Below are 9,752 nucleotides of genomic sequence, written 5' to 3'. Positions count from 1 at the left end.
TGTGTGTGTGTGTGTGTGTGTGTGTGTGTGTGTGTGTGTGTGTGTGTGTGTGTGTGTGTGTGTGTGTGTGTGTGTGTGTGTGTGTGTGTGTGTGTGTGTGTGTGTGTGTGTGTGTGTGTGTGTGTGTGTGTGTGAGAGCAACCCTGTCTCCTAAAAATTACGTTCCCACAGAACTAAACTGCATTCTCAAATACGTTTAGCAAGAAACGTATTTTCTCCCACGATACGTTCGTTATGAACGTATCTCAAATACGTTTATTTTCTACATATCTTCTAGAAACATATTTTCTCCCACGTTACGTTTCTTATGAACGTATCTCAAATACGTTTATTTTCTACATATCTTCTAGAAACATATTTTCTCCCACGTTACGTTTCTTATGAACGTATCTCAAATACGTTTGTTTTCTACATATCTTCTAGAAACATATTTTCTCCCACGTTACGTTTTTTATGAACGTATCTCAAATACGTTTGTTTTCTACATATCTTTGCCATTTATTGTCTTGCTTATAATAATGATAATAGAAATGTATTAATATCATTTTAGAGGAAACTTATTTTCGGGCTGGCGGCTCACTGTTACGTTTGCCAAATCCATTATTATGCTGGTTAATGGGTAAATAATCACAATATTGTTTGTAGTCGTTTCATGCTGCATTCTCAATTACGTTTAGGAAGAAACGTATTTTCTCCCACGTTACGTTTGTTTTGAACGTATCTCAAAAACGTTCAAGTTCTACATATCTTCTAGAAACCTATTTTCTCTCAGTAACGTTTGTTATGAACGTATCTCAAATACGTTTATGTTCTATATATTTGCCATTTATTGTCTTGCTTATAATAATGATAATAGTAATTTGTTAATATCATTTTGGAGCAAATTTATTTTCGGGCTGGCGGCTCACTGTTCAGTTTACCAAATCCGTTATTATGCTGCTTAATGGGTAAATAACCACCATATTGTTTGTAGTCGTTTCATGTCATAACTACACACTTTTAAATGATCATCCAAACAGCCTCTTTCGCTGGTACATTAAGGCACTGTGGCTTATTCAAAACCATTAAATGTATTCTAACGTAAATTACATGCCAGTGTTTTATCTTTTTATTTAGCGATTTGATTTTGCACTGGGATTATTTTTTCATTTTCAACCGGAAGTACGTCACTTCACTTTGTCTTCTTCGTCACTTTTACGGTCCAGACAATGCATGGCTCAGCCTAACAGTCTGAACAGCAACCCCAGGTGTGTCTACATTGGAATTACATCTTCATTACTGAAGGAAAATACTTCACCGAGTGTTTGTTAACTAATGCAGTTGGCTTTTTTTAATGGTTAACATATTGCTATGAGTTATATCTGAAGCAAATTATGTTTCTGAAGATGTGTAGTCAATTCCACCCTTCAATGTAGCATAAATGTGAACTCTCATTAAAGGAACAGCCTTCTCTTAAACAAACCTTCACCATTTTCGAGAAATAATTCTGGCTGTTAAAGGATATACTATGTAAAACAATAGCAATACTTATTCTGACAGAAGATAAAAACAAATACATAATCAAACAGTGTGCTTTTATTCAGTCATAATGTTTACATCAACAACAAACAAACCATTACACTTTACTATGCACATTTTTTCCTGGAACATCAACCTTTAACCTTTTAACCTGTCAAGATAGGAAAGTCGGCCGAGGACGTCGGCATCCTAGTGTAGTGGAAGAGGCTAATGTTGCTTCTCATCATCAGAGGAGTCAGTGTCATCAAGGGTGAGACAGATCTCCGCATCCCACACTTCCTCCTCTCCTTCATTGTCTTCCTCCTGTAGGGCAGTGGGGTCCATCAAAACATTCCTGCATATAAAAGCATTATTTATTGTCATGGTTAGTATCCAGGTTCTTAGTCTTTATGTACTGACAGCATTGGAAAGTTTAACATTAGACAAATCTAAATTGTTTAAATACCTTCGAGGTAACATTAAGGAATGTTGAGGTAAACATTGCATTAACTTGCATAAATGTAAAAAATAAAAACATATCAAGAGTACTAAAATCTTCATCTAATGTTCTGTAAGTGTTGGACCTGATATATATACAGTAAGTGTGTACAGTAAGTAAGTATGTACAATTAACTCAATGTATATACTGTATATGGTCTGTTTGTTTTATGTTGTAGAGTCTGGTATGGAGTATTTATGTCCTGTACCAGAAAAAGTTCAATACATTTAAAAATGTCAATAAATAGTTTGCAGTCTGTCTACAGACATTTGATGGATTATCAAGAATATTCTTTCAGTCGTATATATACAAGCAATAGTGAAGGATATCTACATATAAGAATACACATATGTAACATCAATGTTGGTTTATATTGATGTGAAGTTATTAATGTGACATTGTTTCCATTCAATCTATATGCGCATCATGTGTAGATAGATTGCAATCAATCAATCATCAATTCAATTAATTCTACTCAAAACAAGAACTAAATTCAGCGTATTTCTCCCAAATAAATACTCACCTGTATGTGCTGAAGGCCTCCTCCATTTGTTTGTCCATCTCCTGGAGCCTTTTTTTCAATAAATCCTTCAGCCCCTCATATGCTTCCAAGGACATGGCAAAAGGACAGCCTAAAAGGAGGAAAGGGTTAATATTATATCGATAATGATCATTATTTTCCAGTGAAATACCTACTCTGTTTACACAGGTCCTTCTCAATCTGCTGGATCTCTCTTTGCACAGCTCTGGAAGATCCTGTCAGGTAGCGGCAATGGTTCTTCATCTCTTTGATGAGAATCCCATCCTCTTCTCGAAGTCGAGAGAGCAGCATGACTTTGTCAAAGGCCATTTTGTTTGTCTCGAGGGGGACTGTGGATGCTATAACGAAGTGATTATGTTGAGTTTCTTTAACAGTAATGAAAACAAACTTCCATCGTTGTTAATAAATTAAAACTTATATTACTCCTTAAGAACAAGTGACAAAATAACATATGGAAAATTGTGTGGAAGATTTAAATAGACTGCATGACTGATCATGTCAAACAAAAACAGTATAAAAAACAGCAAAGATATAAAAATACCCGCTTTGTTAAGTGCAGAAAAATGCATGTACCAGAATCCCATGGCCAAATAGGGAAGTCTTGACTTAGGACTGCATCTGCTGTATCAACAGCCTCTGTGTCTGGCACAAGGTTGTTGTAAACTGCAATCGCCTCCTCCAGTTTCCGCTTGTTCTTTGCAATGATATCCCGTTTGGGCTTGCGGTCTTTGTTATTGTCTATAAATGACAGGAAGTGCAAACGTAAAAAATATCAAAATAATTTGTTCTCTTACTCTGAACATGCCACAAATTACTGTAACCGTGAAAGTGACAAGAGAAGCGTTATTTCAAAAATAATACAATAACAATAATAATAATATTAACACACCTATGGTTCTGTACAGCTCAATTTTCCGCTGTTTGATTTTGAGGGCGAGGCCCTCCATGACCCGCTGCAGCCCCTGTTGATCCTGGCAGTTGGTGGATTTTGGACCTTAATGTAAACATTCAATTGTCAATTAACACAATTTCCTTAAATGTAAAATGTCAACAAACAGTTGACAGTTAATATTTTGTAGCTACAGGAAAAATCTTACTTGATGCAGCCCACTCCTCAACCTCCTTCACCCACTGCTTCATTCCCTCCTCTGTTGTCTGCAGTTTTGTTTGCAGGTTTTGAATGTCCTTGTCCATTTCATCAGTCCTTTTCTTGGTCTGAAAATGTTATACATTACATTTGTATCATTGTCAGAAAACAACACCTACCACTAGTGTTTTCTTTGTCGGCTGTTCAATTTGAGTTGTTATAGTAGCAGTTAGAAGTTTCAGCCTCAATTAAAAGTTAACAGATACTTTAGGTCATCAATGAACACATTCACAGGACTTAACGAGGACATCAAAGCATCAAAAATAGTTTGACCAACATCAGTGCATGACCGTCAAAACATTTTCACTAAGCTGTTGTCGAGCAACCGAATATATTTAGTCTATGTTTAAGAAAAGAGTTGCAGCCAAAACGTATGCACATTGTTGTATTGTATATTGGGAAAAAAGCTATTAAATTACATGACAAATTTACCTTCACATATCGTTGAGACAGGTATCTGTGCAAGTTCTGCTTCTTCCTCAAGTTCCATCCACGAGCATGTATCGTTATCATGTCAGTACGTCCTGAAACATATTGTTTTACTTTTTAGAATTGTACTTGAGCCACAATAAGATGTTAAAACAACTACTCACTTGCTTTGGACATGTATTTTGTGGTCGTTGCCACACGAGAGAGGTATGAATTGACAGCCTCCACTTCCTCTCCAACTGTCAAACCTAGAGCAATTTGAAACAGACACTTACTTTTTTTTTTGTATTACCGAAAGAATATCATTGTCCTGCCCCTTCCTGGTTGCGACCACTCCACTCCACCTGAGAATAACCAACAATAAATTGAATTATGTCAGTTTAGACATTAAAATACCCTATTAACCAAAAACGATAAAAAACATTACATTTACATTTATACCTCGCATTTTGTCGAGTGACCTTTCGCATGCATCACTGACAGAAATGGCCGCATTTGCAGGACATACTGCAGTTCTGGAAAGGACTCAACTACCCTCTGTATATATGGGTAGTATTTACACATGACGTCAGTGCAAACAAACTCAATCTTGTGTTCTTTTCCAAGATCTTGCTGTAGGTAGAGAGGGTAGGCAAAGATTTCCCCACGAAACATGTTGAGGCCTGCAACCAAAACAAAGATAGATTTCTTTGAAAAGGGTTTATTTCATTACTATATTAATGGATATTCTAAAAAATACAAAGATAAGTTATTACTGTCATGAAAGTGCATACTTACTTGTGAATCATAACTGGTATTCAAATATTTAAAGACCATTTTAGTATGGCATTTTTGTAAGTACAACAAATATGTAAATGGATTTTCAATTAAAATACATTATTTTACCACTAAATAGAATGCAGTGTCTGCAGACAGATGTCATCATTCCCTCTTCATCCAGTCTGGCCTCTGACTTTCTGGTAGCCTCCCTGCCCGCTTTGAAGTTGGATTTACCGCAGGATGGGCGTCCAGGTGCCTATTGAAAAAAGCATTACAATAGACATTCCAAGTAATTACATCTCATGCATTTTACATCATACAAAACAACAATAACTTTACCACATAGAACATGCTATGAGACAAGTCACAGTAAAACTCACAGGTTTTACTTTGTCTCAAATCCTTTGCACAAATCCTTCAACATCTGTGTCTTTGGCAATGAAAGTTCCTTCAAAGTATGGGCATTCGACCGCCCTATGAAGAAAAAAGCATTTGATTGGGGAATATAGTATATAAAGATAATAGCCCATTTTGCTTTCTTGCTACTTACCCCTGACGATTGAAGCGATACATTTTTCTGTTGCCGTCCAGAGACACTGCGACCATGTCATCACCACAGGCAGGACATGAGAAATGGTCATCTCCAAGAAGTTTATCAATTTCGTGCCGGCAATATGTCCATTCCAAGAAACTTCTTTGGAAATTGTCACCAGATGTTATCCCAGCCTAATAAGTAGGAATTCATAATTAAATGCTAGATACATGTCAACATGCAAATACTATAAAGCATGGATTAAGTATAATATCTCTTTATCTTTCCTCCAAGTCCTTTTGCAAATTATTGCACAAATTCACTTTATCTGCCAAATCTAAAATACAATACACAATTTGTATAATGTATCAAAATGTGCATTACCCTGCCAGCACGAACTGAGCGACTTTCCAGCATTCGAATGAAAGCGTGTCTACTCAGACCAGGTGCACTGATTTTGAGATCTTCATATGTGGCAAAAAGATCGATGGAAAAAACTGTTTGGAATTCAATTGTTCCAGGCCAGTATCCATTTGAGATCAAATCTTTGATCTGTGGTGTCCACTGGCAGTGGCAGTTCTCACAGGTCAGCAGAGGAACAGAGAGGTCATAACGACCTGTTGGGACAAGCACCAAGTCAAATCAAAGTCACAATAAAGGTAAGAAAATGTATTTGTACTTTTACAAATGTTCAAAGATATGTTACCATTTATGTTGATGAAGATTACTTTTTGCCCACCACTCAATGACACATTGTCTGCATTGCAGCTGCAAATCTTTCTGGGCAAAGCAAATGGCAGGAGACGAACTATGTAAAACATAAAGGGATAATGGTTACTTCTACTGGGCAAGTACAGGTATATCATACATTATGATGGGATTGAAAAGTCATTTTAGTCAAAAAGGTCGATACAGTATATACCTTCTTCACACGGTGATGGCTGACCACTAGCATCTTCAGTGATAATATCAGTAGGAGGAAGAGCTTTGTAACTATCTCCTACAAATAGGCATCTGTTATGCAAACTGTACTTCCGATGTACAGTTATGTCACATTTGGGGCACAACAAGGGTTGTGGAAGGCAGTCTGTGCAACAAATGACTGCATCTTTAGCTTTGCACAGTTGACAAAGACCCTTCGGGATCTTTCCTGCCTCAAGCATGGCTTCAAGAAGCTGAGGTCTTGCTTTCCGCCATCTTTCATCAGATAAAGCCTGACGTACTGTCCATGTTCGACCAGATGAGGCTTCTGTGGAATTTGAACATCCGGCAACATCCTCCTCAACTGCATCAACCATCTTTTGCAGTTCCTGTATATGAAGGTCTTGGGAAATGAGGATAACAGGTGTAAGCAAGACAGAATAGATGGTAAAGAAAGCCTCAAGAGTCAGAAAACAACTTAAAATTTCAGGTGGTTATTAAAATTGATTGTGTTTACATGGGCATGAATAACCCGTTTATAATAGGGTTATTAGAGTATGCTGTTTATGTGTTTGCACATGTGAACACAATATTGCCTCATAAATGTGTTATTCATGTCCATGTAAACAAACTAATTGAGTGAGATTAAAAACTGTAATGTCATGTTCACCAAATTATTTTTAAGGAACAATACAATTGCTCAAAATTAAGTTTTATGAATGTACTTGCAAAATGTCTTGCAGAAATATATTAGTGTTCAATTTATGAAATTATAATTAAACTAAATATATTGTGATGTACACTGAAGTGAGTAAGTATGAGTTTATTAAATGGATACAATTATCTAAATAAAAATAACGGAAATGGTGGCATAACTATTTTGATATAGAATCTTACCAATCATATTGTGGGTCTGTTGCACCTCAGAGGTGACTGTGCCTGCATATCAAAACATAGAGGGAATTCATCATTACTACATTTGACTTAAACTGTGACCGTTGACTCAATATTGCATCCCTATTTTCCATGTTCATTTAGCACTATACGAATAATTTTCATTGCAATACATGTAGTACTTCATTTAAAATCATATTACTCTCAAAGTGACACATGTGCCAGGTACATACGGCCCCATACTCACATGCAAAACACCTAAAAAAAAGGACAAACTAGCAAAATGTTGACACTGATAAAAGAGCTTACCTTCTGTCCTGTCTGCAACATATTCTGCAGAAATATTTGGTAACTGCGACTGACCAGTTCTCTTCTGACGTTTGGCGTGCACTAGGAAGACAAGAATAGTAATTAAAGAATTACATTTTCAAAAAAGAAACAACAGAAAAACACAGATGCAACAGTATGATCTGGCTTAACATACGTTTTGAAGAACTGCGACTCTTTAGAATCAGCCGCCCAAATTGGTCTCTTTTTCTCCATTTTACTGCAGGCTGACGGTCCTATTTAGCATGGTAATACAAAGAAGAGAGTTAAAGAGAAGTATCCATACATTTAAATGGAACATTAAACTGTGCTGAATACTGAAACTAAGTTAATTATTTCGTCATTATATAGACCATTACGTAGAGATGTCCATGGACATAGTATACTATTTTCCCTTTAGATTAAACTTTTTTGTTTCCTGTATCCAACACAAATACAGTTGGAATATACAACTGTATTGGTGAAATTAATAGGATGTTTGCAGACGTGAATAGGTTTACTTTTGGCATTTGTTAATCTCTATTAGACAAAGTGGACATTTGTTGAAGATGTTTTTGGACAAAGATTGTTGGAAAGTTACAAGTTACGGCATGTGTATACTGTACTGTGTGTGTGCAGGGGTTACAATACAAGCTAGTTAGAGCAGTACTGTACATTCAGACATTACACAACGGATTTAAAAGCATTGATTAAAACATTATTGATGACATATTACATAAAGTACCTGCTGCATAAACCCAAGAATGTATCTTATAAACAATCAATTCAAGGATTACTTAACCTCTTTAGCTTGTAGTTTTTCACCCAGTTTAGCTTTAACTTTGTCGATTTCTTCCTGGTCTTCATCAGTATCAGATTCATCCCAGTTTGGAGAGGTCCTTCGAGGTGCCTGTCGCCCAGCCATGGTTTCGTTGAGGAAGACACAAATCAAACTTGGTCTGTGGTATCTGTTGGTAGCACAAACAGAAACTGCATTTCAAACAATTGTATTATTAGTATGTTTGTACAAAGTAAAACAAAACAAAAAAGAGAAATCTAACGGTAAAAACATTATGTTTCCTTTCTCTTTTCGTTAACTTTACCTTGAACAATATAACAGGTAGGTTAGCTTCAAACACATTTAATGCTGATTACACCGTCCTTTAACGTTGGTTTGAATGACAGAATTGTTAACATACATACTTACTTCTGATAAAGACAGTTCGGAATGTATCCAAGAAGATAAACCGCTAAAATATTGCTTCTACAGTCCGATTCACCTCCAACGGGGCGGGAACCTTCAGGATGAGGAAATACGTCACGCGTGTATAACGTAGTAACCATAGCAATCCGACATACGTACACTTCTGATAAGTAATAATAAAACTATGGATTGTTTTCCCCCTGAAACCTCTGACTAAATATGTTTATTTTCTGGGCATATGTAGCCCGGTTTTTTCACACATAATTTACATAGAATTGTCTTTTAACCCTTTGATACACAACATGGGTCAAAAGTGATCCGAGTGAGTTTTAATTGTAATTATCTTTACAACAAATTACTTTGATATCTTGTGAAATATAACAGTAGGCCTACATAAAATGTGAACATTACTTGACCATGTCATCCATTACTAGTGAGGGAGATACTTCATGTCTATGTCGAAATCAACCCGGCATCACGGCAAGAAATGAACATGTGACGATTTACCATGCTGTCACGATTTCGTCCCTTCAAAAGTGACAGTTACACGGTATTGTTAACCCATGTTAACCAGTGGAGAAATACCCGGAAATGCCAAGCAAATGCTACCCCGACGGTCGGTTGTTATTGTCAATATTTAGATAATAATGATTTATTTTGTAATAGTCACACTCGACTACGCCGATTATCTTGTTGCCCCAGCTGGTCGACACCTCTTTTAGCAGAAACAAATGCTACCTACATCAATGTATTAAATCGATGTTAATTCATGCGTGTTGGGTGTGGATGTGGAATTAACGGACGTGACATTGTGAGATTGCGTTGCCAGGCAACAGCTTCGGTTCATGTTAATTTACAACCGTAATTATATTTAAAAACATGTTATATTAGAAGGCCTCACAAAATAGTTTAATGTAAATGTGAAGGAATGTGTGTATAACAAAATACATCCGTCATTAACAATACCGGAAACAGATTTAGGCCTACGCAAGATCCTCAGCTCGATGATTGGATGGTTTAGCC

The 9,752-nt window shown here is 36.4% G+C and overlaps 2 protein-coding genes across 4 annotated transcripts; both read right to left on the bottom strand.

The window, feature by feature from the left end:
• Window positions 1–1,616: 1,616 nt before the first annotated feature.
• Window positions 1,617–4,418, bottom strand: LOC117560265. Of its 2 annotated transcripts, none has more exons than XM_034237126.1 (8): window positions 4,278–4,418; window positions 4,117–4,208; window positions 3,635–3,752; window positions 3,427–3,531; window positions 3,111–3,275; window positions 2,693–2,875; window positions 2,520–2,628; window positions 1,617–1,852 (listed from the first exon to the last, which is right to left on the bottom strand). In XM_034237126.1, exons 1-8 carry the CDS (start codon window positions 4,288–4,290, stop codon window positions 1,726–1,728), a joined length of 912 nt encoding a protein of 303 aa, XP_034093017.1. In that variant the 5' UTR covers window positions 4,291–4,418; the 3' UTR covers window positions 1,617–1,725. The 2 variants fall into 2 exon arrangements, with proteins under 2 accessions (XP_034093017.1, XP_034093016.1); XM_034237125.1 differs by having other exon boundaries at window positions 1,617–1,821.
• A 4-nt stretch (window positions 4,419–4,422) lies between these two features.
• On the bottom strand, window positions 4,423–8,818 carry LOC117560264. 2 transcript variants are annotated; one of them, XM_034237122.1, is made up of 13 exons: window positions 8,733–8,818; window positions 8,328–8,515; window positions 7,704–7,782; window positions 7,529–7,609; window positions 7,223–7,264; window positions 6,327–6,728; window positions 6,111–6,212; window positions 5,789–6,021; window positions 5,423–5,598; window positions 5,253–5,346; window positions 4,999–5,128; window positions 4,555–4,775; window positions 4,423–4,457 (listed from the first exon to the last, which is right to left on the bottom strand). In XM_034237122.1, exons 2-10 carry the CDS (start codon window positions 8,448–8,450, stop codon window positions 5,268–5,270), a joined length of 1,317 nt encoding a protein of 438 aa, XP_034093013.1. In that variant the 5' UTR covers window positions 8,451–8,515; window positions 8,733–8,818; the 3' UTR covers window positions 4,423–4,457; window positions 4,555–4,775; window positions 4,999–5,128; window positions 5,253–5,267. The 2 variants fall into 2 exon arrangements, with proteins under 2 accessions (XP_034093013.1, XP_034093015.1); XM_034237124.1 differs by having other exon boundaries at window positions 8,328–8,493; window positions 8,733–8,817.
• Window positions 8,819–9,752: the final 934 nt, after the last annotated feature.

The sequence above is a fragment of the Gymnodraco acuticeps genome, unplaced genomic scaffold (assembly GCF_902827175.1).
Source record: "Gymnodraco acuticeps unplaced genomic scaffold, fGymAcu1.1, whole genome shotgun sequence".
NCBI lineage: Eukaryota > Metazoa > Chordata > Actinopteri > Perciformes > Bathydraconidae > Gymnodraco > Gymnodraco acuticeps.
This window is presented reverse-complemented; position numbering and strand designations above follow the sequence as displayed.